The 27,983-nt window shown below is 27.2% G+C and overlaps 1 protein-coding gene across 3 annotated transcripts; it reads left to right on the forward strand.

The window, feature by feature from the left end:
- Positions 1-612: 612 nt before the first annotated feature.
- LOC107447763 (cytoplasmic dynein 1 intermediate chain 2) lies at positions 613-27,983 on the forward strand. 3 transcript variants are annotated; one of them, XM_016062765.3, is made up of 17 exons: positions 722-1,023; positions 1,905-1,986; positions 2,324-2,411; positions 4,455-4,564; positions 5,203-5,223; positions 8,148-8,168; positions 11,544-11,732; positions 13,012-13,165; positions 13,912-14,011; positions 14,372-14,497; positions 17,640-17,786; positions 19,570-19,683; positions 19,761-19,881; positions 20,803-20,963; positions 24,220-24,360; positions 26,432-26,557; positions 27,350-27,983. In XM_016062765.3, exons 1-17 carry the CDS (start codon positions 895-897, stop codon positions 27,512-27,514), a joined length of 1,995 nt encoding a protein of 664 aa, XP_015918251.1. In that variant the 5' UTR covers positions 722-894; the 3' UTR covers positions 27,515-27,983. The 3 variants fall into 3 exon arrangements, with proteins under 3 accessions (XP_015918252.1, XP_015918251.1, XP_071034800.1); XM_016062766.3 differs by lacking the exon at positions 8,148-8,168 and having other exon boundaries at positions 613-1,023; XM_071178699.1 differs by lacking the exons at positions 722-1,023; positions 1,905-1,986; positions 2,324-2,411; ... (1 more) ...; positions 5,203-5,223; positions 8,148-8,168 and adding an exon at positions 10,833-11,023.

Genomic DNA, 27,983 nt, shown 5'->3' on the forward strand with positions numbered 1-27,983 from the left:
AATCTATAAGAAAATCAAAGCAGAAACTAAACTTCCTCTTCCCTCTTTTAAGCCCTCTTTTTTTAAAATAAATGGGGAGAAAATGCAGTGAATATGTAAGATTAAGTTATTAATAATTTTTACTTACCTCAACTAGATTAGATATCTATTCAGCGCTGTAAAAGTTTAGCACGCCAAAAGGCCTTAACAAATATGCATACTAACACTGGCGATGTGGTGATTTAACAGATAGAAAAAGTCGCCACAATGATTGAAGCGGTAACCCTTTTTTTCGTTACCACCGGAAAAATAGGACTTTCACTTCCTTTTGCAGGCTCCCTTTTATTTACGAAAATCAATTCAGGTTATATGCTTTTTATTAAACTAACTTATTGCTCGCAATGAGGTTTAAAATATACTTCAGAATTATATGATTGTTTGATCAATTTATGATATTATTCAAAAATAGTTTAATCTATGAGTAAACTTGAAAAGCAATTAACGTGCTGATGTAAAATATTTAATGTTCATTAAGTTCGAACTATGTGCTCTAGTTCGGACATTCACTAGCCACGATCAGCGTTCGGATAAGCATTACTTCAAGATGAGTTCAATCTGTTTACTGAGTTTATTGTTTTTAAAGAATGAAAAATTCCCGAGTTTCGAGTAATTTTTTGACCTGAAAAAGTTGCTTAGGAATTTAGAACAATCGACCTTATTGTTAGTTTCAAAACGAAGTTATGGTTTCTTTTTTGTTTTTATTTATTTTGAATGACTCATCCTGTCCCGTCACTTCCCTTTTAATATTACTTATGTTAATGTTCAGAATGTGTCAACAGGTGTGGTGGCTATAATAATAAATTTAAATTTATATTAAATGTTGCCACATTTTTTGTAGATGATTGGGCTGCATATATGGAGCAATTATTGACTAAAAAAGATGGAATGGCTGATCGAAGAGCTGAATTAGAAAGAAAACGTGAAAAATTGGCCCTTCTTCGAGAAGAAAAGGCGAGAAGAAAACGTGAAAAAGAAGCTCAAAAAGTAATTTGCCTGCATCGATTATTAGTTATGTTATAAATGAAGAAACAATGCAAATATAATAACCAGCGTGTCTTGATGCTGGTAATTGATGAATATTTATTTATAAGCATCAAGACAGCTGTTTATTTTTTAAAAATTTTCTTTTGGTCAGTTGTCTAACACAAAGATAACTTTCCTGTCTTTAAGTAGCAGTAAATTATTACTCTAAATTTATCAAATTTTTATTTTAATTAAGTTGCATTAATTATTCTCTTTATATTTACTTAAAACATGTTAGTTATTATGTGTCTTTCATATCAACCTATAAGCATTACCACTCACGTTATAGAGATTAGCAAATTAAAATGATCATATTAATCCTGGGGATATTTCCATATCCTGATCTGCCACACGAACTACATTAGCCAAGGTGCTGAATTAATTTTAAATGGGAGGGGGGGAATATAGATGTTTGCCCGGTGATGGCTACGAGTTATACATTTCGAGTTGGTCCCTTTCTGTGATGTATTTTTTTAGTTTCTCGTGGGCCGCTGACGGGAAGTTGCCAAGACTCTGCCAGATTCTCAAGATCACAATACAGAAATCTCCCCTGAATCCCACTTCCGTTCTGATTTCCTTCAGTTGTGGTCAGTTATTGGGGAAAAATAATTTTGGTAATTGTTTTAAAGGAGAACAGTTAACTCAAATTAAAGTATATTTTATTGAAGTTTTTTAATTTCAGAAAATTATTTCCAAATGACTGTGATGTTTTAAAAAGGAATTTATAGAATTTCAAAGATTTTATACGAACCCAACCTCATATAATAGTATTTTATCTAACTGAATAGTTTTATACCTTACAAGTAAATTTTGTTATTTTTTATTATTTTTTTATTTTTTAGGTTGAACAACTCTCTGTCCAAAAAGATGCCTTGATTGAAACTGATAAATTATTAGCATCTTTGAATGTTACTACATCGATTGGTAATATTAAATATTTTCATTCATAAGCTTACGTTTATTAAATAAATAAATTATTTATTCATTTTTTAACTGAAATAAGATTTGTGTAACTTTAAAAAAAAATAAGCTACATATTTTGTGCTCTTGACTTTAAATATACCAATAGTTCTTCACTGCTGGCATATTTAGTGTTAAAAGTTTATATACTAATGGTTTTTTTTATTTTACTTTTCAAATTATTATAATACTTTAAACTTTCCTAACATAACATAATATTAACTTTTTTCAAATTTAATATATTTAGTTTCTAATTTTAAAAAAATGTATTAATACTTTCTTTGAATGTTTATCCTTTTAGCTTCGTCCCCTAGTACGACAGAATCAAGCCTAAATGATTCATCATTGAATAAGCCAGTTATTCCCCAGCCTTCTCCGCCTAAACTAAAGTTAGTACTGTTTTATAATTTTCTCTTTTTAATTTCAATATTTTCTCCACTGTGAACCACTTATAATTTCTTATCAATCATTTTAGTAATATTGATGTAAAATGGATATGTGTAATTTATGTAAATGTTGGCAGAAAGTTTTTTTTTTTGTAGAAAATTTTTTAACAACATTTAATATTTCTTGTTTAAAAAAAATTAGCAATATTAGTTAGAATAATTTTTTAAAAAAATATATGATGAAATAATTCAAATTTATAGGCAATTTTATATCTTTCAAAAATAGCTAAATTTAAATAAAAATATATGAATATCATGATCATTAATTTTTAATTTATATGGAGCTTTTTTTTTAATAAAAAATAAAAAACATGTAATAGTTTTGAAGCAAATTTTATCTAAATTAACCAACATTAGAAATGATATATTAAAAAAATTGCTGGTCCTTTTGACCAGCAAACATCAATATGTACTGGTCCATAGATAATATTACTGATTCACTCGAAATTTAGCATTAAATATATTTCTATATCACTTAATATCATTTTCATGCTTTTGTATACTATGCATTTCATTTTGTTATTTTCTGTATCAAATTTTAGGCATTCATAATTTGCAGCCACAGAGACTGAAATACACAAATTTAAATAGTCTCCTTTTCTTAATTCATTGTGTCATCTGTTTTTTTATTATATATACTATTTTTTTATTCTGTTTGTAGTATTATTATTACAACCTCCCGAACATGTTTGAAGGTTCTGTGAACCACTAACAATTTTGTACGCTGTTAACAGTTAGAAAATGATTTGCCATTGTTATGAAATTACATATATAATTTATACAAAGATTTCTATTAAATCTAAATCTGAGTCTAACGATAATGTTTGATAAAGAATCATTACTTAAAGATTTCTTGATTAATTATGTTTTAGTAACTAAAGATATGAGTTTTTTAAATGAGAGTTTCAAAAAATTTTTTTAATCCTCACTATCTGTAAATATTGTTTTAGAGGAAGATGTCCCTATAGAAATATTGTCTTAGTGCAAATATTTTCACCATGATCTTAGATTTTGTAATAAAAATTTTAATCAACTGAAATCAAAGTTTGATTCGAAATGCATTTTTTCTGAAATTCTTTTGTGCTATCAAAATTTTGAAAATTAATCTTTATATAACTAACCAAACTTTTGACTATACAAAATGCGTATATTTTTATGGTAAATATAAGATAAAAATTTAATGATAAGAACTTACTAATTAATATTTTACTGTCAAATATTCTTTTTACTTTTGAGATATTTCGACATTCTCAAGGACAATTAAAATGATAGAATAATTAACATTTTTTATGAAAAGAAATATAGTTTCTAAAACTGTTGTTCAATATTAAAAGAAATTTAAAACCATGTTAAACCTGTCCTCATTTCAAACTAAAGATTACTCTCAGAATATTTTGAAAATCTTATTTTATACTATCAACAGGGGTCAAATCAGAATTTTTTGTAATGATCCTATTTTTTGATTTTAGCCAAAGTCAAAATATAATTTCGAGAAAATTATTTTGTCAACCTTATTATTATGAGTATATAATTTCATGAAGAATTATTATATTAAAACGTATTAATTTCTCATTTTGAAAAATTAAATAGAGTTTAGAATTTTGTGAATGGTCCTTAAGTAAACAAAATTTCTTTCTAAATGTGTCCCCAATCAATATTTCTGGATTAGTGAATTTTCCCCCACCTATTTGAATGTAGACTGCCTTAGATAAGAATTCTGAAAGATTCTGTCACCTGTTCAGTTCACATGTTCTAGCAAAACAAAGTAGTAGTTCTAAAAATTTCTTTGAACCTCATTAACTTAAAATGAATGCTCAAATATGTGTAACACTTGTTCCAGCCAATATATATATATTTACTGTATATCTCTGGAGGTTATGCATTTAGTATTTATTACAGATTTTATAAACTAAAAGATATTTTATATCTTATTTTGTAATTTACTAATTAAATTGTTACTTAATTCAATTTAATTTCATTTCATAGAAAAGTGAATTTGTCGTTTGTCAATGTTCACACAACAACAGTTCCCCCATTTGAAAAAGTTGTGTATGACAAAAACACCCAGACATTACAATCAGGAAGTGACAAAGAAGGTAAGTTTTAATTAAAATAAAATATATTTTTCTTGTATCTTTCTGGTAATTTACAAATAAAATTACTAATTTACTCTTTACAGGATATAAATACTCATTTCTAGTCATAAATTTTTCTATATTTTTTTTTATCAAGTTTGCATATTTAAAAATTTTATTTTATAGCTAACTTTTATGTAGCTCTGTAGTGATCTGTGGAGAAAAATCTCGTAAATTTAAAGTAGTTGCTAGACTATTTTAGATTTAAGAAATTTATAATTTTTTTTAAAAAAAAAAAACCGGACTTCTAGTTTTATTCTAATATTTTTTATTATTACTATTACTTTGTTTTAAACACATTTGAATTACTTAACTAGCTATTTATTTGTGTGTGGATATGATTTATATTTTTTTTTTATTATTATTCCTGTCAACAGCAAAAATTTAAAAGAAATAAATATTTTTTTTATGTAACTCTTTCATTAGTAAGAGAATCCTATATAATAATATGTGAAACAAAGTATGGTCAATAAATGTATTTTTATTGTTTTTTAGGGCAATGCAAATAGTTAATTCATTAATTATAATTTATTTTTACTAATTTATATTTTCATTTTTCTCTAACAAAAATATATTTATTTTTATTTTTATCTTTTCAGCTGCATCACTTGATTATTATGGTAAGATTTTTATTATATTATCCTTGTTACTTTAATCTAATTTTGTTAAACATCCCATTTAATGTTAATTGAGCATAACTTAATAAGTTTATCTTTAATATTCTACAGATATTAAAAAATGAAATTAGGAGTTTTAGTCATAAAAGAAATTTCATTGAACATAACATTAACTTAAAATTATATAAACTAACCATAATAAAACAGTTTTGTAATTTTTTTTTTCTTTCAAAGAAAAAAAAAACTGGTCGAAGGTGAATGGTTAAGTAATTTATGTACACTGGTATTTATATGAAATTGAACCCATGGTAAATGAAGTTTACAAAGTCAAGATGTTATTTATTGTAAGAAATTATTTGTAATTGTTTATTTAATTTTGACAATGCCCGCAGATCATTAGCAATAATAAGAAGTCTTATTGTACAGCAATTGGATATAATTCTGCTCCCTTGAATAAAACTTTATTTTAAGCATATCATTTACAACTCCATCATTTTAATTTTTCTTTTTAAAAAAAAGGAAATCTATTATCATATTGAAGCTTTTGTAAGCTGTAAAAGTGAATAAATCTTATTTTTCTTCTACCGATAAAAAATTCTAAAATATGATTATTTTCAGATTAAAGAAGACATATAAAAAATTATTCCGGAAACATTAAAATTCTAACAATCTCGAAGTTTCATTTGAACATCTTTCTAGTGACTCAGAGCTATAGGTTTAAAATTAGAACAATATACTAGTTTCTTCTTTTTTCGATTTATTTTCTGTCATCCTGTCTTTGAAGAAAAAAATTCATATATGTGAAATTAACCTGAATATATTCTATAACTTTAACTGATTTAGGATCTTTACTGGATATGTCGATTAGTTACTCCTCAGTTTTCCAGTGTCACAAACTTGTTAACGCTAGTAAAAATTTCTCTTCATTCAGTTCAACATGGCTGGCTTACGGCAATGAGGGAAAGCTGGTTTATGTCTCTCAAAGAGTTGCGAATATTGATTCATTTTAAACATCAATATTAAGATTAAATATGTAAATGCTGATTTAAATTTTGTTTTTTTACCCTTGTGAAACAAAACTTTTAAATCTACTTCTCTTCATTAAAGGAAGCTTCCTTATAAGTTATATTCCCTTACATTTGATGACATTTTACTCTGGTGTCATGAAAAAATGTTTTTCTTGAAGAGTGATTTCAGTAGCTTATTACACATGACTTATCATTTTAGTATTGAATACTATTTAAATTGTGTCAGAAGAATTTTTAAAACTCTATACTTGCATTGAATAATGTTTACTTTTGTGTTTAAAAATTGCATGGGTTTTTTTTCTTTGGTATATCTTTTACATGAGCACCTTACTATTTTCTTCTACTTTGCTGTGAAATCTTCTGCATTACTAAAATTGTTATTTTACCTTATTTTTAGGGATTCATTTGACTGTGAATAAAACAATGCTTATTTTTATATTTCCTTTATTTATATCTAAGACATTAGAGCAGCTTAAGTTGAATAAGCTTTGTTAAACAAATCTATCTAGATAAGTATAAAAATTTAAGACTTACGATTTTTCTGATGTTTGTCTTGAATCTATCAGACAAATGTTTAATTATCTAGTGTTGGGAGGTTTTGTTAATAATGTCGTTACAGCAAGAGGAGTTCATAATGACAAAATTATAGCTATGCATCTAAGCTGCTGTGATTTTTTTCCCCACTTCTTTTTAATTCTAATTTTGATTCAATATTTTCTAGTTTACCATGTGCTTGAACATCTTCTAAATACTTTTGTTTACTTAATTAGTTTCATCCCATGGTTTGTTTATAGTTATTAGAAAATATTTTTAAAATATCTGTTAGATTATGTTATTGGTCATGGATTACAAAATTATTTTGAAGAGCTCTGTGAATGTATGTTCACAAGAAAGTGTAAAAAGCATAAAAATGTAATTAATATGCATAATTGTTTCCAAAATTAGAGCTAGAAAATGTTTATTGTTTCAGTTTGGTATTTTTATAACCCAGCTCTTAATTAATTACCAAACATTTATTTTTACTTCTTAGTTTTATATTGTAATGTATTCCTTTCTTTTTTTAGTTATAAAATGGAAAATTTATTAAGATTACGTTAAGAGTTTTCAAAATTTTTCAGTAATTGAGAAACTTAATCCTTTAATTAGTATTTAGTGTCACTAACTTCAAAAGTCAAATGAGTAATTAGTAATTTCTCTGTAGTCTTCGGTTAATATTTAAATCAAAATTCTTTTTAGTTTTATAATTTTATAAACTATAAATAATGAAAGGTAAGGCTTAGAGTTTTTCTTAAAACTCTTAATATTCTTTTTTTTCAATTACTATAATTATTAAACTAATTTCCCAGGAAATCTTTCAGAATAAATTTTGCTTTTTAGACTCAGTTGACATTTTCATTTAAAAAAAAACTTTCAGTTGGAAACTACTTTTATAACATTCATAATTTTTTTCCGGACTGTTTTTCTAAATAAATTATTTTCTTCGTTAACCTTCTTCCTATCACTTAATATTAGTTAATTGCAATTTGAAATTGCAATGCAATTATTATTATAACTGAACATACTCAAATTATAATAGTGTTAAAAAACTGAGATAATTATCTTGGATTGTAATCAATTAATATGATGAATCAATTTTTCTAAAACTTTGACTTTTAGTGTCCTTTTTTACAAAATTATTGTTCAATAAAAATTTTATTAAAATATGTTGATTAAAACTCAGTCTATGTATAAACAGTTTTGGTTTACATATTCCTATCTCTATAATAATTTTAAGTGTTTTCTCAATTTCATTGTGTGTACTCTCATTCACTATCTTAAAGTACTTTTTTTTTTCTATTTTGCATTGTTTCACGATTCTTACCTGCTGTGAGGTGAAGCTTTCCTTTTTTATCACTTTAGAGTGGGAAGATGAATTTCAAGGTATGTAATGCGTTGCTTTTGCATGACTTCTTCTTCTTATTTCTTCTTGTCTTGCTCTCTGCTGCAAGTATAGAGTTTTGAGTTTAAATGTCAGTGTCCATGCAATAAGAATGTATGCTTTTACTTATGCAATCTCCTCATTTTTTATTTAGTGTTTATCTTCTTCAAATTATTATGTCAATGAAATATGTTTTCAATATTTTATAAGATATTTATATTCTTTATGTACTAATTGTTTTCTATTTTAGCCCTACATAACTAAACATTCTTCAAATAGACTCTTGACTTATGAAAAGTCTAGATGTTACTATAATAATTTAACAATAGAACTTTAGATATTGCACACCAGGCATTTCATGACCAATCTGTGTTTTAATATAAATTTAAGAATATTTCCCTTAAACTGCCTTAATTTGTGTGACTTCAATAAAAGAAGTATAATATTGTAAGCTTGTTTTTAATTCATAGAATTCAAATGATTAGACAGAGTAACACTAATTTAATAAAGTTAAATTACCTATTTTTAAATAGTTATCTACTTATTATTAGTTGTCATTAAGAAAATATTTTAGTAACTGTAGGAAATATATTAAAAATTTTCATTTCCTGGGAAATGAAAAAACTTCCGAGATAAATTACATAGATGTTAAATGAGGTAACAGTACAGTACCACTTGCACACAAAGGTTATTGTACAATCACTTGTTCTACCTATTTGTACAATTTAAATACATTATGAATTGTAAAATCTAAGTTTTCAATTGTAAAACTATCTGGTAAACTAAACTATATGTTATATAATAATATTGTTTCTGTTCAGAAAGTCACTAATTATTAAAATCATTTGGTCTTTTTACTGTTTAAAGCAATTTTCAAGATAAAAGTTAATTTAAATATAAGTCTTTATTAAAATATTTGTTTATTGTATATAAATATAAACTTAATAAGGTAAAGTTTTTGTTTTAAAATATTTATCATTAATGAAACAAAACTCCATTTGTATCTAAATACTTTGTATTATTTTGTACAGATTCTTATTCTATTATAAGCAAACTAATTATTGTTTACTGTTCTATTATAAGCAAACTAATTACTGTGTTAACATTAAAATCTCAGGGCATATATTCATGCCTCCTTCGTTTTTTTATATTTTTTGACACTTCTTTTGAATTTAAATGCACGATTCTTCATTGTCATTTATAAAGATATAAGTAAAACTTTAAAAAATTGTTTACAGATTTTGAGACCTAATGAAAATATAAATAGGTTGTGTATAGGAATTTTGGTCGCCAAATTTAGCATAGTTTATGTTGGAAAAGTAAGAAATTGACTGCTGAGGTGGCAAACAGTCATGGTAATAACCCTTGAGTGATTCATGGAAAGATTTTACCAATTTGACCTTGTGATTTTTTAATTAACCATTATAATTGTTCGAGTTTTTTATTTCGCTAATTATTTATTTTATATTGTTTTTAATATATAGTGATTTTGATATTGAGTATCTAAGTGCATGTGCCTTGATGTTTGTGGACAATATCAATATTTTCAGTATTTGTGGAATTAATTTTAGTCAGTTTATAATTTTAAAAATATCTATATCTCTTGTGTGTCATTATTTTTTCAACTTCAATAACAAATGGAAGTGCTTTGGCAAGTTAAATGATAAGTAAAATAAAGCTAAAAAACGAAGAAAAAAGTTATATCATTAAATAAAAAAAGGGGATACTTCTAGTAAAAAATCATATCTGTTCCTCCATTTCTGTAACCACATTGAAAGTGTCGAATTATGTTTTTTGGGTGAAATCAGTGTAAAAAATGTTAAAAAATATTCTTATTGCTTTTCTAAAATATATTCCTTTAAAATTTCCTGATTTCTGAGTTGACTAGAATTTTTTTTAAACAAAATTTTTATCTGTTTTGATAAATTTTCTTTTTAAAAAAAATGTATCTTTAAAAGTATTTTCTGATTGTAATTTTTTATAAGTTGCTTCATTTAATATTTTTCTTTATTGCAGCAAAAAGGTATATAATTTACAAATACCGTTTATTTTTTATTGGGATATTTCTATTCAAAGCCAAATTCTACTTGTTAACCATTTCTTAATCAAAACTAAAATTCTATTGTGTGCTTTAATTTATGAAATGCTGTATATTTCTCATAATGTATGACTTAGCAATTACATTTAAAGTGATTTTATATTTTTTTTTCTTTCAAATTTGTCATCAGAAGTATATGCTTGATAAAATTTTTCTAAAACAGTGATACTGATACAAATCAGACATCGTTAAAAATAGTTGTTGAGAATCGAGAGTCTAGCAACTCAGTAAAGTAATCAAACAAACAATTGTAATCTTTTTAGATTTTGTAACACTAGTATTTATGTAGCAAATATTCATAGCATGGTGTTAAAACGTAGGGATTAAAAATCTTTACAGCAACACTTGATTTTAAATCTGTTTACAGAAAAAAACCTTTTGCTTTGCCTACTTAAATAATAACTTATACATTTAATTGTTAAATTTAAAATAATTTTTCTCACATGTTTGCTTTGTATTAGTTTGCTCTTCATATTTTAATTTCTTCATTATCATTTTCAAATGCCATTTGTTTAGCATCTAAGTCATTAGACCATGGGCTTTTCAATATTTCTCTACTTGAGTTGATCAACAATCTAAATTCAAAGCAGCCATATCCTGGCCTGTGTCAAACAAAGAGAACATATAGGCAATTTTCAACAATTTTTAGTCAACAATTTTTAAACAAAAAAGATTGGGCACACAGACAATCATGCCCTGTGATGAGTCTAAAAGTTTCAACTGCACAAGATGATTTAACTTCTTCACTGGTGATGAATAGTAATTTCTTCATGTTTTTCTAAAACTCTTTATGTTTAGACTCTATATAGAAACTATATTATTTCCAAACCATGCAAAATCTAAAGATGATAAAACTTTGAATTGCAGTTAATAACCAAAAGCAGTATACAAGCATATAAATTTGTATTGGTTGTTCTGGAAAAAAGTTAGTAACTCTATATAGAAAGTAAAATGAAGTAAACAAGTTCCTCTTGGATATTTAAAATAAATTAATACTGCCAGAAAATTGACCTGTGTTTCATTTAAATTTGCTTGAATTCTGTAAAAAATATATTCCTTTTTATAAAATATATGGCATGACAAAATTAACTTTGGAAATTTCAATAAAAACTACTTCATTTATTTTGAATTTAATTACCAAAAACACAATTAAGTGGAGTTCTAGTCTTTCAATTTTTGGTGGCCATTTTAAGCATTTTCAATTTACCATATTTTAAAATGTGTGTACTAAAAGCTTAGTAGCTGTTTATTTGATTTATTTATTTGACTTTTTTTCTAGTTCTGACTTATGATGATTCATCTATATCTGAAGATGGTGAAAGTTTGTCTATAACATCAACCGATGGTATTGTTCATCATTTTTCTAAACATAATAAAGCAACAAATGTCAATGCAATCAAAGCTTCAAAATTAGCTACAGATGAGAAACTTATTATTAATGACAAAGAAAAAGAAGTAGAGAAAAAGAGTATGAAAACTTATTTTATCTAATAAAAATTCATTTTATTTTACCAATTTTATTTTTACCTTCCCTTGAGTGTTGTTTTTGAAATATTTATGAAATAAATTTGTTATTTTGAAAATAATTCCAAGAATCTGATGCTGAAAAATAAACTTCATTAAAAAAAAAAACTTCATTTGGCTTTAAAATAGAAATTAAAGTCCACATGTTTCAAAAGCTCAAAATAGACATCCATTCTCGAGACTTGTCAGACATCATTCTCGTCTGGCAAGTCTAGAGAATAGTCCATCTTTTAATTTAAATAAAGTTTTTTAATTAAGTATGAAGTGGTTACTATTTTGTTTATACTTTTTATGCAATAAAGACTCTTTTGGCCAAAATCCACACCCTAGCTTGAAAGAATTACTCAAATTTCAACTGAGTATTTACTTCATTTTATGCATATTAATAGTGTATACAAAATTAATTTAAAACGAGATTGGTTAACAAAAAAATGAGCAAGTAAATGTAAAAGATGTGTAATAACTTACAAGTAAAACTGTTCTGAATTTTTTTCTTATTTTAAAAAGCATTGAAACTGTAGAAGTTAAATTATACTTTCTACAAGCATAAAAATTTTTCACACTATTATCAAACTATAAAAAAAAACTGAAGCACTATGAATAATTTTCCCATTATCAAAAATGTGTGTGCTGATAAAATGAATATAATCATTTAACAGATATATGATTTGCAAAAGCCTGAACTAAAACATCCATATAATGAGCAAAACAAAAAATAGATATTCTCTTGTAATAGTAGGTTGAATCTATGCACTAGCTTGCAACATATCTTGTTAATCATTTTAATAAACTTCATTGCTAATCACAATTTTTGAAGAAAATCAAATAATCAGTAAAGTACTTCGTAGCTTCACTAAAATAATTTTTTAGAATATTATGAAAAACATTCACTTTGTGTTACATCCGGGATTTTATTAAATTTGGGGTGCAATGAATTAGCTCAACTGTAAATATCTATGGTGCTGAAGTTATTTTGAAAAATTTATTGGTATGGGTTAGCATGCACCTTGATTTGTTTCAAATGCAAAGATCTTAAAAATATTTGTTTCTGTAAGCATTAAAAATGCTTCGTAAAATCTATCTTATAAAAAAGAAGAAAAAAAGTATTTTCATAAGTATTTTGACAAATCGTAAATACAGCTCTTCCCTATAAATTGAATGCTATGTTCTGAATTCCACATATAATGATAAATTGCATTATTAAGAATATCTATTACCTTCAGTTTTAGATTTGAGTGAGGAAGAAAGAATCTTACTTATGAGAAGTGAAAATTTTCAGCAATTCATCGACCGATCTTCTCGAATTATTGAAAGGGCCTTATGTGAAGATGCTGACATTTTTATTGATTATACTGGTGTACAAGAAGAATCAGAGAGGTATATTTTAACTAATATTTTATTTATTAATTGCTCATTATTGCATCAATGATCCTATTCTTGTATATTTTATGCATTGTTTTATAATTATTTTCAATTATCATGATTAAAGAAAGTTGGCTGTTGATCGTTATAACAATCATACTATTGATAGAATTTTTAATAATTTTTCCTAATGGGATAAAATGTTTTTAATTGTGATTTTTTTCTTAGACAATAATTACTTTGCAGAAAACTCAGAAAATTATTCAAACAATATAGTATAATTGGAAAGATCGCACACATATTTTTAAGTTATTACTGAAAATCTGTTCCACAATTAAGACAAATCTTAAAATGTTCTTTAATAATTTTTTTAAAAAAAGTGCTTAAAACTAAATTCTATTTTAGCAACAAAAAAAAATGGGCTTATTAACAAAATGGATACTGAAAAAAAATATGGTCCCAGTATTTCATTCATTAAAACAGTCAAAAGTTTAGACCTCTGATGTTATTTTCACTTTTTAATATTTTAACATCTCAACGTAGTTTTATTTTTAGAAAACTCTTCAACCAATTCCTATCAGGTTCTGTATTTTATCATTTAAAATTACGTTATGATTGAAATAATGAAAAAGTTTTATACCTTGCAGTTTAAATTTTTTTCATCCATTAACAAATTAAATGATAAAAAATATTTTTTTCATAATTCTTTTATAGATCCTATAAATTACAGTAATTAAAAAATTTATATTTTCTTATTTCAGTGAAGACAGGTCAGGAATGTCATTGCTATTAAACCGTTGCTTTTCTGATGATGTTTGGTCAAAGAATCGTACTATCACTAGTTTTGACTGGTCCACTCAGGTCTGTATCAGTTCTTTCATTTTTTTAAATACATATCTACTTTTTTCTTTTTTTTTAACTTCTATTTGTTTTGAGGTTTTATTACAATCTCAACATTCTATGCATTTTGTTTGTGTTTAAAAGTATTGATGTAAGAAAAAAAAAACATAATACAGTGATAATAATTATGACATAAAAGTATATTGTGGTAGTATTGTTTATTTATCTAAACCATCTCTTTCCACTGTTTAGTTACTTCATATTTTAATGACACTAGTTTTTTTTCTTTCTTATGATTATTCACTTCATATTTTATTGACATTAGATTACTTTTTCTTATTAATTTTAATTATCTCTTTTGATTAACTTTTTTTTATCTAGTTCCCAGAGTTGCTATGTGCATCTTATAATCAGAATGAAGATGCTCCTCATCAACCTGATGGTATCTGTTTAATTTGGAACACAAAATTTAAGAAAAATACTCCTGAATATATTTTTCATTGTCAGGTTTGTACATTCTTATCTAACATTTGATGATCTTGATGGAAGAACTTGTAAATTAGCATTTTACAGAATTTGAGAAAATGAGCAATTCATAAACATTTGAAATGTTTTTACAAAGCATAGCATCCTATAACACTGATGGTGCATTTAAACAGTACCGACTGTGAAATAGTTTTTACGATCGGTAAAATTACAAAATCAGCATGCCTGGTGTGGTGTAAGCTGAAAATATTAATGATCGTAGTTATAAGATTTACAAACAATGTATAAAAACGAAGAATTTAACCAAATAGATTTTAAAAACATAATTATAAAAAATAGATTTCTGAAGTATACTTTACTATCGATTTCTTTTGACAACTGCATTTATTATCATTTTTTATGAAATATGTTGGCACGATCAACTCGTACAATCAAATGTATTTTAAATTAATATTAAAAAATTAATTAATATTAATTAATATTAATAAAAATTAATTAATTAATATTAAAAAATTAGATGTATTTATTCACAAGAAAATTTAATCAGGATCTTCGAAACCTTCAAAAAAGATTTGAAAATGTTGGAATTATTATCAAATATGATATCTAAACACTTGATTAAGACTGTCAGTTTCCCTGGCTGTGATATTTACATCAATAACAGGGAATGAAACAAACAATGTTGGCTTCCCTAAACACGAGAGCAAAATTTTGCTAAGTATATGGAAAGCTCACTCTCATCTTTCCACTATTCACCCGACATCCTTCCTTTCTGTCTCTCTTGTGTTAAATGTTAATTTACTTTTTCGTAATTACGTCTTTTGCTTCTCTTGTATTTTCGGTATTCTTTGACTGTGAAAGCTAACATGTTTAGCTAAATAGTTTGTATGCTAAATGAATTAATTCGGCCATTACAAGGTCAAAATTACCATATGTTACCATTTTCAGAGTGCATAATAAATTTAAAGCCATGGTAAAAAAAAACTTTTTGAGTTTTAATATTTCTAGATTATTAATATTTCTAATTAATACAAAGATTATGATTTCCTCTGCAACTTCTTTTTTAATGAATTTTAAACTCTAGAATTGACTTATTGAAACCATCAAAAAGTGACATAACAAAAATTTACCAACCATACTTATATCTTATGTAAATACTGAATCCTATATGAATACAGTGAAACCTCCTGTTATGGACACTCCTGCAAACACCTCTCAATACGGACATATTTTTAATTCCCCGGGAATCTTCTATGAATAAACCGGACACTCCCGTAACCACAAAGCGGACACTCACGTAATCGGACGCGGACAGTCATTTTGGTCCTGAAACGGACACTACTTTTTCTAAATAAATTGCAAGCTAAAAAAATGCAACTTTTCACCATTTTTAAAGCATGAAAATAAAGCTTTTTGCCTTATCCATAACTAAAAATATTGTTAGGCTATTTCACCACCGAAAAATCAATCTTTCTCCTGTCACCTTGTCTTATCTTTGTAAAGAAAGGAGAGAAAATGGTACTGCACTCCTGAAATAATTTTGACATCGGCATCTTTTGATCTTTTTATCTGGACCACACAGGTTATGAGACCCCTCAAGTTGAAATGACTTCTCTCAATGCTTCTTCCCCATTGAAAATTTCTTTAATTTTCTTATCAATTTGAAGACTGTATTTAACACAACTGGGGTAAAAAAAAGAGAACAGAAGTATAATCTTTGAGGTGTTTATATAAATGAAACATTTATTCAGACACTTGATAGCTGATCAATTGTGAATAATCATCTCCATAGGTCCTCATGACTTACAGGTATGCATTACTTTTTTTTCTGTGAATCATGGGAGGTTTATTTTCCAAGAAGGTATTAACCATGTTCCCTATCAAATGATAAGTAGGTGTAAGGGGATGTGAACCTAATAATTGAAACGGACTGAGGACAGTACGCTCCTATTTGGTATCATATGTCTAACTTGAGTATCTATGCTAATAGGAAAATTATATTTATTTATCTGTAGCTACATCCAGAATTATGTATTTATATCAAACTTCTTTATATATTCTTTTTTATCTTTCTTATTGTTTAAATAAATATTCTTGTAGATATTTACAGTATCCTTGTAGATATTATTTAATTATTTCTACATCTTTGAGAATATTCTAAAAACAATTTACGGTGTTAAATTTCGTTATTAGGGTACCCTTCCCGTAAACGGACAACTCTCATAAACGGACAAATTTTTTGGTCCCATGAATGTCCGCTTAACGGAGGTTTCACTGTATATGTTTTCACTCTGTTAGTTAACATGTACTTCCACTAAGTTCTTCACCCCACTCTTTAAGTCTTATTTATGTTTTCTATCTAAAATAATGTCAATGTATCTCATATATATATTCAAAATGAAGATAAAACAAAGGAAAATTATAGACAAATCAAAAAGGGGGGGGGATAATAATGAAAAAAATAACAAACAACTGATTAAAACAAAAAGGATTAAATTTTTTTTTTTTAAAAACCGTAAAATAAAAGATATAATCTTTTTGTCAGCCCACACGATTATATCCGCAAAAAAGAGTGCTTTCTGATATTGTATCAATGTAGCCAAAGCAAAATATATTAATGCAATATTGTGAGGAGCACTCAAAAAAAATTTTTTTTCAAAAATTACAACAAATAAAATAGAACACAATAAGTAAAAATAACAAGTAAAAACAGAAAATAAAATAAAAGAAAAAACAGTATAAAACTAAATCTCTAAAGCGAGTAGCGAAATCAGACGTACTTACATAAACGGGAAATTTTTCCAGAATGATTTAAAGAATGATATTTTGCGGGTATAATCGTGTGGGCTCATGAAAAGATAATATCTTTTATTTACCGGTTTTTGTAAAAAAAAATTCATCCTTTTTATTTCTTTTTTTTTAAATTAGTTTTTTTTCATTATAATTCCCCCCTCCCTTTTTTTTTTTTTTTTTTTTTTTTTTTTTTTTTTTTTTTTTTTTTTTTTTTTTTTNATCTTCATTTTGAACTTATCTAATGAGTTCTGTTTACTTGCAGCTTATGTGCAATAAATGAAACTTATTGTTTTTCTTAACTTTCTTCATGTTTTCTTGTATTTATTTTGTTGTGTATATATATATATAAAATTTTCTCCTATTTTTTCAGTCTCCTATTACCTCAGCTTGTTTTGCTAAATATCATCCTAATCTAGTCATTGGTGGAACATATTCTGGTCAGATAGTGTTGTGGGATAATAGAAGTTATAAAAGAACTCCTGTCCAAAGAAGCCCCCTATCAGCTATTGCTCACACGGTAGGAATATGACTTCCTTTATTGAGTATTTAAGATTTTTTTTTTGTTAATGGTATAATTCTGCTTTATTAGTAACTCATATTAACTTAGATGACAAACTTTTAATATCACTTTGCTTTATTAAATTGTCTTCCTGTTTTAACCAGAGGAAACAAATCTCTACTAGAGTACCATGTCCAATGAGAATCCAATTTGCAATCATTTGTTTACAACTACACACAAAAAGTAGCGCAAAATAGAATTTATTGTTAGTCAGAACCATCAGTTTTGACTGACAATTTGGTGTTTGTTGACCGATTTGGTGTTTTAAACTGAGTTATGCTCTCTGCTTGATGGCAATACAAATTTCAATCATTTCTTGACAGCTACAAGCAAAATTTAGATTGCATTTAATCGCCAAATATCCTTTATTGATTGTTGATCGTAATTTTGACAATTTTCCACACAGTACTCAAAATTCAGTTAAAGTTCCATGGGGATAGAAATTCCAATTGTTTCTTAAATGGTGCAATCAAAACTTATTGCAAATTAGAATTTCAACCACCTCCCAACACGGTATCATGTTGTAACAAACATATAGGCACAATATTAAAAATTAAAATTTTAAATCTCCACCAAAACTTCAAATGTGATGTGCTCTGTATTTTTCATATTCTTTCCTGACAAAAGTAATCGCTTTTTGAATCATTCAGACTAAAAAAAAGAATTAAATTGTTACAAATATATAAGTTATAATGTCATATATATATCTGGAAAAAAAACTTCTATGCACCAAGATCGTAATTTATAAACCAGTAGAATATGAAACTAATGAAAAGTGGTTACAGAATGCTAAAAATTTAGATGCCTGCTACAAATATTTGTGACCTACATATCAGGGTGTAGTGGAATTATTGCTTTAAAATTATATTGTAATATTAAAATGTTTTGAATGTAGGCATATTAAGCATTTAAATTATAAATATGAAGGAAAAAGAAACAGCAGTGAAATAAAACTTTTATTTTAATTATAAAACAAATGAATTTTTTATTGATAAGTAATATTTTCATTGTTTGTCCTGCACTAAGAATTTTAGTACAGTAGGGAACCGATTATCCGGAACGATCGGGACCATCACTATTCCGGATAACTGATTTTTCCGGTTTCCTGAATCGCTAAAAAAAGCCGTTTTTTTATTGTTAAACCCAACAAAAAAAATTTTTTTTTTTTTTTGGAAATAATCTTAAGAAGAAAAAACGATGAAGGAATACACTAATGATTATTTCCAAAATGATAGTAAGGTAAACATCTTTCAAAAAAGAAAGAAAAATCCTAAAATCTTATGAGGAAAAAAGCATTTTTTAAAATAATGGCGGGAAAATTTATTGAATTTCGTTCCAGTTTTTTTATTTCCGGATAACGGGTTCTGTACTGTACTGTTATTCTGATATTAAATAGAAAGTGTAGTTCATTTTTGTTGTTCAACTTAATAGAAATGTGATAAAAATGTAAAAACCTTTAGTTTTTTTTTCAGATGTACTTTCACTGTATACTAAAAAAACTATTTTTGCTTTACAACTCCATCATTGGTTAGAATATTTAATATTCTTGCTTCCATAGTAGTTAATACTGCCAATTAATTCAATCCATGATTTAGCCATACTGCAATGTGTCACTGTACAGAGATTTCATCAATATAATTTGTTAATACAAATGATTTAAGAAACTACTTTAATCTTGCTTGTATACATTAAAGATAGATTTAGACTTTTCAACTAAAATATATTTCTTTTGTAAAATTAGCATCCTGTATATTCTATATGTATGGTTGGATCAGAAAATGCTCACAATCTAGTTACAATTTCTACTGATGGCAAATGTTGCACCTGGAGTGTCGACATGTTGTCATACCCTCAAGTATGTTTTAAAAGTTGTTGATTTTTTTTTTTTAAATTGCTTTATTTTATATGATACTAATTTCTTCTGCTTAATAGGATACAATAGAACTAAATCAGCAAAAACAATCAAGAACAGTAGCTGTTACATGCATGGCCTTTCCAAATGATGAATTTAACAACTTTGTTGTTGGAAGTGAAGATGGATTAGTATATTCAGGTAACTATGAATGCAAACTTTATTCAAAAAGTTGCATTTAATTAAATTCTGGTGACAGAAATAGCACAACACAGCGTTGAGTGCCACATGTTAATTTTGTTGACCTCACAGGCAAAAGAAAAAAAACGTTAAAGAAAAATGGTAATCTAACTTAATCTAAACATAAATTTTTTTTTTCCCTGTATTGACAGTGTCATTTAATCCTGTGTTTTGACACCAACAATGGTTCTTGTTTATAGACCCAAAATTATTGTGTATTCTTACTATAGTATGTTTTTGTGCCATTATTTATGCTTTATTCATGTTGCTTAGTTTTATTTATATGTTGCATAAAGTATAGCCCGTCTTCATTTTTATTAGTCAAATTTCATCTTTGAGGACTAAGTTTTGTTAACTTTCTTTTGAAGTGCAGTTTATTTATCATGTATTGCAATACTTAGACATTCTTCAATTTTAAAACTTAATAACCAACCAATCATAACATTTAATTACAAATATTTTAGTGTTTGCTGTACAATTAAATTTTATGATTTTTCCATAGTGTTGGAGATCAGTACAGAGGTTTTTGGGATTACCATTATTTTTATTTTGCAATGTAGTTTATTTCAATTTATAATATATTTAAATTTGACTGGTATACTCTCTTATAAACAGTTTCATTTGATTGTATTAACTGTATAATTGTATTTTATTTTTTAACTTTAAATTCATGCATATTTTCTGTTTTAGCTTGTCAAGTATATGTGCTTAGTATTATATATGCATAGAGAGAGGGATTGCATTTTTATTATTTACTTTTTTTAAAAAATTCAGCATAAACTTTTGATAAATAGTTGCCATTAATTAAAACGAAATAGATTTCTGTTCATCTTGTGTGTTTATCTTCATTATCTAAGTTATTTTAATTATGTATGTGTACAGCTTGTCGCCATGGAAGCAAAAGTGGAATTGTTGATTCATTTGAAAGTCATCAAGGGCCTGTCACTGCCATTAGCACTCATAAAAGTAGAGGATCTATGGAGTTCCCTGATTTATTCTTGACATCTTCATTTGATTGGACTGTAAAGCTATGGAATCTTAGGGTAATGTTTAATACTAAACGTATGTAGAAAGTAAGAAAATTTAGTTATCGTTCCAAAGAACCAGCAACTATAAAGAAAGCACTTATCTGTGCACATTTTCACTGATCTGCTGAAGTGTGTTTGAATGATTTTAAAAATTAATTTAAGTTGACGAAATTTAAGGGTGCCATCCCTTCTGCAGATGATCAAAATTGTGATGGCATGTCTTCGGATCATCCTCGGGGATGTTTCCCAGACCGTCGCCTATTGTGTAGCTCCAGTGCGATGTAAATGAACTACAACAACAACATTTATTTAAATTTTTCGAATGCATTCTTTTAATTTTTTCAACTTGCTTGATGTTTCATGAACTGTTTTTCTCACATCAGTAATAATACCCTGTACATTTTGTAACACTTTGCATAGTGGGTGCATTTTTCCACATTAATTTATGTATGTGTTTGATATAAAAAAGCTAAACTTTGTAAATCAAGGTCTGGTACTTTCATATAGTTATATATCTCTATATTAAGAAAAAAAACATTACTCAGGGTTCCAACGGTCCTTGAATTTTTTTGTTGCTAAATTTAGGTCCTTGAAAGTGCTTGAAAAACGTCTTAGGTCCTTGAATTTGTCCAATACTGCCGGTGGCCCTTTTTATAAAACACCCGCGGATCTTTCTTGTTCTTTCTGTTTTGTTCCCGAGCTCTCTCACGTGGTTTTTAACGCCACCGTTTCTAACCGGGCCTAGCGTCTTGGTGTCTGCCAAGCGCGCGGAGCACAGCAGACAATCAATGCGTTCGGGGCGAGACTCCACTTCATCTTCTGTCGCATATGCTTAAATCTTCTTTTTTCTTATCGGAACTGGAATATTCTCGAATTTCGTAACAATATGTACCTTGTAGTTTTCAATAAATTTGCCCTTTTACCATCCGCACTTGTCCTTACGTTTGCGTCATTTCAAAACTTTATTGTAAAGCCTATTCGCAAAGGCACGGCTTCGTATTTGTGTTATGTAGTTTAGACTAGTTGTGCCTGGGAAGTGCTATTTTAATCCCCAATGGATGGATAATCAAGCTTATAAAGAATGGATTTTATCGATGCCCGAAAAGAAGTTCAGAGCCAAGTGCCGATTATGCATGAAGGAGATCGATATCGCGAAAATGGAAGAATCTGCTCTGAAATCACACATGAAAGAAAGGTAAAACAAAAAAGCAGTCTCATGCCCTGAGTTCTCTTTTTCCAAAGACATCAACATCTAATTCATCTGGTGTAAATACTCCTTCAACATCGTGTGCCCCATGTGAAACAGAAACTTTAGTGGCCGAGGTAACATTGTCTTCTTATCTGGTCAAAAGGAATGTGCTTGATGCTGAAATTCTCTGGAGTCTGAAGTGCATCACTAGTAATTATTCATGTAACTCCTGTGAAGGGATTAGTAAATTGTTCTCCAAAATGTTTGCTGATAGCTGTATAGCGAGACAATTTTTTTGTAGTGCCACAAAGTGAGCCTATTTGGGCTCCTTTGGATTGGCACTATACTTCAAAGGGATTCTTATAAATGAGCTGAAGAATGTTGATTGCTACACTGTACTCTTTGATGAGACGTTAAATCAGTCTCTACAATCTAAGCAGATGGACATTATGGTAAGGAATTGATAATAAAGTTTGCACTAAGTATCTTACCTCCCAATTTATGGGTCATGGAACTGCAGAAAATATTTTGTCCTCTTTTTACAAATGCATGGATGATGGTTAAAAGCTCTCTAAAATACTTCAATTATCCATGGATGGACCCTATGTCAATTGGAAATTCTATTAGAAGCTTCAGTGTGAATTAAAAGAGAAATATTCCCACCAGGTCATATTCATTGGCAGTTGTGGATTACACATAACGAATAATGCTTTTAAACATGGTGAAAATGGGATATGTTCCTTCTAATTTTTATTTTCAGAAAGAATTGTTGCTGCATAACATTTAGAGAAGGTTGTGTAAATTATGGATGAATAATTTCAGAAACGATGTTTAATAGAGGAGAGGAGGGGGTTATGGAATAGTCATGGAATATGGAATACCTAAGATTTAGCTCTGTCTTTCATGCAGCCTTCACATGGAAATACACAGGATTAAAGGATTTCACCATTAACACCTCACTACCATTAGTTATAGATTGTGCTGAAAATGATTTTGTGAATTAATATGTAAAACCAGTAGGGTTGTTTTTAAAAAAAATATAAATTTTAGTCCATAATACATATACCTTCTTCTCTCTATATAGGCAAAGCATTTAGGTATTATATTTGAAATTAATTATTGCCACAATGAGCATTGTTGCTTCTAGTAAAGTAGAAGAGAATAATTTTTTAAATTGGTCTTAGATTAAGGTCCTTGAAAATTTTGTTGAGGTCCTTGAAAAGTCCTGGAATTTCAATCTCATCATAGAGTGGGAACCCTGTTACTGCTTTATAAGAAAATTTTAGGCAATTTCACCTCTCACTCTTCTAACTCAAAAACTATTTGACAAAAGTTGTGTGAATTTAGTGCATTTCTAGAGAAATGTTTTAAGAATATTCTGATATCAAATGGTATTTGATGTGATCAATAGTTGTTAATGGTTGAATTTTTTCTCCTATGTTATTCAGTTAACAAAAACTATTTGCAGATGAATTATAATTTTTTTTTATAGCTGTGTACTTTTTGTCTGAAAATGAGCTATATTTTAAACAAGTTTCAAATATTTTTTTTTAAAGTTATTAAGTAGTTTACATTAGACAGTTTTTCCATGTAAAAGAAAAACTTTCTAATTTCCTTTGTTCTAATTACTATAAATTAAATGTATTATTGCTAGCAACCGTAGATATAAGTATATAATGGAGATATATCTTTAATCTAATTATAATAGAAAAGCAATCGTAAGAAAAGTGCCCTTTTAGTCCCTTATTTTAACAATAAGTGAATTGTTTCATAGCAAGCAATTGCGGAGAGAGCCCCCTACTTTTGAAAAAAATAAAAACCTTTATATTCCATTAAAAAGTTTAGTATGTATATTGTAAGACTTGTTATTTATTATACAGCTAATATTTTTAGTGTTGGTTTCTCTGTTTATTCTCTGTCTGAGTGTGTAAGTCTTTGTTCCTGTTTCTATTTATGTAAAATAAATATATATTTAAATTAATTTTTTTTTTAAAGTAGACACTTCGGTTTTATAGTAAAATTATAAATTTTAAACTTGATATTAAATATTATTGCAAACTGCTGTGCTTTTTTTATTTTTAGAAAAGTCAACCTCTGTACTCATTTGAACACAATTCTGATTATGTGTTTGATGTCAGCTGGTCACCGGTGCATCCAGCATTATTTGCTTGTGTCGATGGTTTGGGTAATCTGGATCTTTGGAATTTAAATTGCGACTCTGAGGTATATAAACAATATTGCTTACTTTTAAGTTTTTTTTTATTATTATTATAATTTACACAAATTTATAGTGCTGTTCATGGGTTTTGATGCTTAATCAATTAACAATAGTCTTTAATTACTCGCATTAGTTATTTGTTTCTATCTGAGCTTTTAAATGCAATATATAATTATTTATGCAATTGTGTTCTTGGAATATTTTATAAATACTTGAAGATGTTCAAATATTATTTAAGCACCTTATGGCAGCTTGAGTTTGTGATTTGCTTATTTTTGTTGATAAGAGGGTATGAGCAATGCTTACACAAGGCATTAAAGTCCCCTTATTTTTAAAATTTTCTTAAATAGCAAAATGAAAAATGCAACAAAAATTGCAAGTGGAAACATTTTAAGTATGGAATAAAAGTGAATTCAGGGAAAGAAAAAATTTCTTTGAAGAGTTTTATTGGTAGAGATATGAACACAAAAGATTTCTAAAATATATTCTGCTCAAAATTTTATTAAATAAAACGTTTAATTTATTTTATTCACAGTTTCATCTATTTGAATTTATTCCTAAAACTAGATTACTAGAATAAATGTCAAAGTTAAAACAAAAACCAACGGGAGACTGTTGCAACTTTCGTAAGAAAGCATAGGAGGGGGTTTGTTATTTGCTTATTCATACTGATAAGAGGAGAGGGGCAGTCCAAAATTGCCAAAAATAGGCATCATGGGTCTGTCTAGGTTTTTCTGAGAGGTACCTATTTTGTGAAAATTTAGACATAATTTGTGAAAATTAAAAATTATATTAAAAAATCAACAAAAAATATGGATTTATCATTTCTGAAGGGATACAAAAATAAAATTTTAAGAAAAGTATTTTCTGAAACTACCGTTTTTTTAAAGTTGAATTTGTGAAGGTACCGCTAAACGGTGGTAAATTTGGCCAGGACAGACGGCTGGGCATATATAATTGTGATGCCACAATAGGCATTACATATTTCCTAGCTTTTAAAATTTCTTAAATTTATTTTTTAAATCATTCTTAATCGAGTCTTAATTAAATGAAACCAATTATTTAATTTTATAAAAAGCAAATATAAATATTTTATTAACACTCGATGTAACAGCTATCTTTTTAACTCATTAATTCACAGTCGCAACAAAATCTATTTATAACTGTTTATTCTTTCTTGCCACAAAAATGTTTCAGTTACACGGTTATATTAATTCTCACAGTTTTTTTGGCAATTAGCTTTTGCCAAATTATTTTCAAATTTAATATTGATTACAGGCGCTTGACTTTATTTCTGGCTATTTTATCTCTTCCCATGCTCCTGACTATCCGTTGGGAACAGTTCACTTTTAATTTTGAATGGAGACTTGGGGGCTTCGACCTCTCAGCCTCAACCGTTAAATTTTTATCTTTACAGAAATTCTTGATGTTAAGAGAATGATTCTCTTGATAACTCTGAGGGACTTCTTTCATTATTTCTAAATATGGCCATATTCTCTAAATACTGAATCAATTTTTCTCAAATGAATTTGCTCATTTTTCTAGGATAAATATCCCTCCTTCATAAGAAAATTAGGATGCATCTCATATGGCCAAAATATTCATGATACTAAAATGATGCTACCTCCACTAACCACCCCCATCATAAAAATATTTGAACACCCCCAAAATAAGTTTGTTTGTATATCACATTCTTATACATTAGTTTGACACCACTACTGTATTTAATGACATGCCAACATCTCTTAATTAAAAATATCATGTGTTAAAAAAATAAAAAAATTTACCTTCAATTAGTAATAATTGTAACTTGTTTAAGCTATATGTTATTTCTTTATTTATGTAATTGCAAGCATAAATAATGTGACTTAAATAAATGTCACAATGCATGAGCATATTTTACAAAAATAGTTAAAAATATTCTAGTTGTGTATGTGTTGCACATTTAGTCTGAATTTAAATATATTATATATTTAGTTGTTTTGCAGGAAAATTTTCATGGAAGTTTACTGTTTAGAATTTTTTTTAAAAAGTATAGTTTATATATTATTTAATTTGCATTTATTTATTCAAAAGCTGCCTACAGTTGGCGTTCAAATCGATGGATGCCCAGCATTAAACAGGGTATCGTGGACTCATTCTGGACAACATGTTGCAGTTGGTGATGCTTTAGGAAAAATTTGGCTGTATGATGTGGGAGAGGTAACTATTCCATTTCGGTGTATTTCGCTATTGTTTACAAACTGTTTTTCTATTTATGATTAAAATACAATTTTTTTTTAAAAAAGCCATAATGCTTTGTTGTTTATTAAATGGAAATTTTTATTTAAATAATTCATAATATTTTTTTTTTAAATTATCCTTAACTCAGTATTTAATTTTCTATTGCAAAAAAGAGTTTTGCATTATGCAAAAAAAAAGAGTGTTTAAAATAATTTCTTTTTATTAATAATGTTTAAAAGCTTTATATTGGGAAAAATGTCTCAGGTAATTTACCTTATTATATTATAAAAGTTACGTACTTAACTATTCCCTTTTTTTTTAACCAAGTTCAATTAAAAAAATTTTTTTTTGCTTTTTCTCTATTATCATTGTATGATTTTTGGTATTAATTTTGCAAAAACACATTCTCATTTACTCTATTATGATTTACAACACTTTTAAATTTTGTATTCAAAAGATATACACATTTAAATATTGTATTGTATAAAAACCATAAATCGTTGTTTGTATTGTAAGTAATGAGAGAAAACAAGATAGTTTTATTTAAGTTTGTTTTGAATGTTTAGCAATGATTGCTTTTAATTCTACACTACACCTTGAAATTTTTTAGGAATTTACTTATTTCGAATAAAACAACCATTTTTCAATATTTTTAAACCTTTAAATGAAATGATCATATTTAACGTACAACAGTTGCAAAACATTTCTGGGATAGATGTAATTACAAAACACAGATATTTGCCTAAGCTTATTCAAAACATCTCTTTTTAGCAACTATCAAATCCAAAGCCTGATGAATGGTCAAAGTTCACAGAAACTTTGGAAGAATTTCAAAATAATCAGCCATATTTCAATGGAGACGTTTTATCTTCTTCTCCAGCTCCTGTTACTTCTCTTCCTCAATCTCCTTACCTTCCAATGACTCCAGTCAGATGAATTGTTATGCCTTACATCTTCAGTTCCGTCCAAAAATCTATTTTCCTCATCACCCTTTGTTGAACTTGTTCTAAATTTATTTATTATGGTGAAAAGGAACCAATGCTTTTATATTTATTAAATACTTTTATATTGCAGTTTAAATTAAATTTTTGTCGGAATCTGCAGATTCCGAGGGGGAAACCTATGTGATAAAATAAGAGTAGAGCTTCTGATGCCTTATACTTCAATCCTGTGATTCTTTATTAAAAACATGATGTTTACTAAATTTTAATTGTTCTGAATTAAATATATTGTAAATAATTTACTGGTTTCTATGTATTTACACTTATTGTCTCTGTTGTCTCAGGATTTATTAAATGTGCTTCCAAAGCTTTATATTTGCATATTGTTTATTTCTACACAATGTTGTACTTTCTTCTGTCTGTAAGGTTTGCTTGTCCTGTTTAATAAATTATTTTATGTGTGA

Source organism: Parasteatoda tepidariorum, chromosome 3, assembly GCF_043381705.1.
Source record: "Parasteatoda tepidariorum isolate YZ-2023 chromosome 3, CAS_Ptep_4.0, whole genome shotgun sequence".
NCBI classification, from domain to species: Eukaryota; Metazoa; Arthropoda; class Arachnida; order Araneae; family Theridiidae; genus Parasteatoda; species Parasteatoda tepidariorum.

Excerpts from the sequence above, each read along its gene's own strand:
- LOC107447763 (XM_016062765.3), top strand. The coding sequence starts at position 895 with ATGGAGCAATTATTGACTAAAAAAGATGGAATGGCTGATCGAAGAGCT. Across the intron at positions 19,882-20,802 it reads AGATGGATTAGTATATTCAG|CTTGTCGCCATGGAAGCAAA; the intron begins GTAACTATGAAT and ends GTATGTGTACAG. Across the intron at positions 24,361-26,431 it reads ATTTAAATTGCGACTCTGAG|CTGCCTACAGTTGGCGTTCA; the intron begins GTATATAAACAA and ends TTTATTCAAAAG.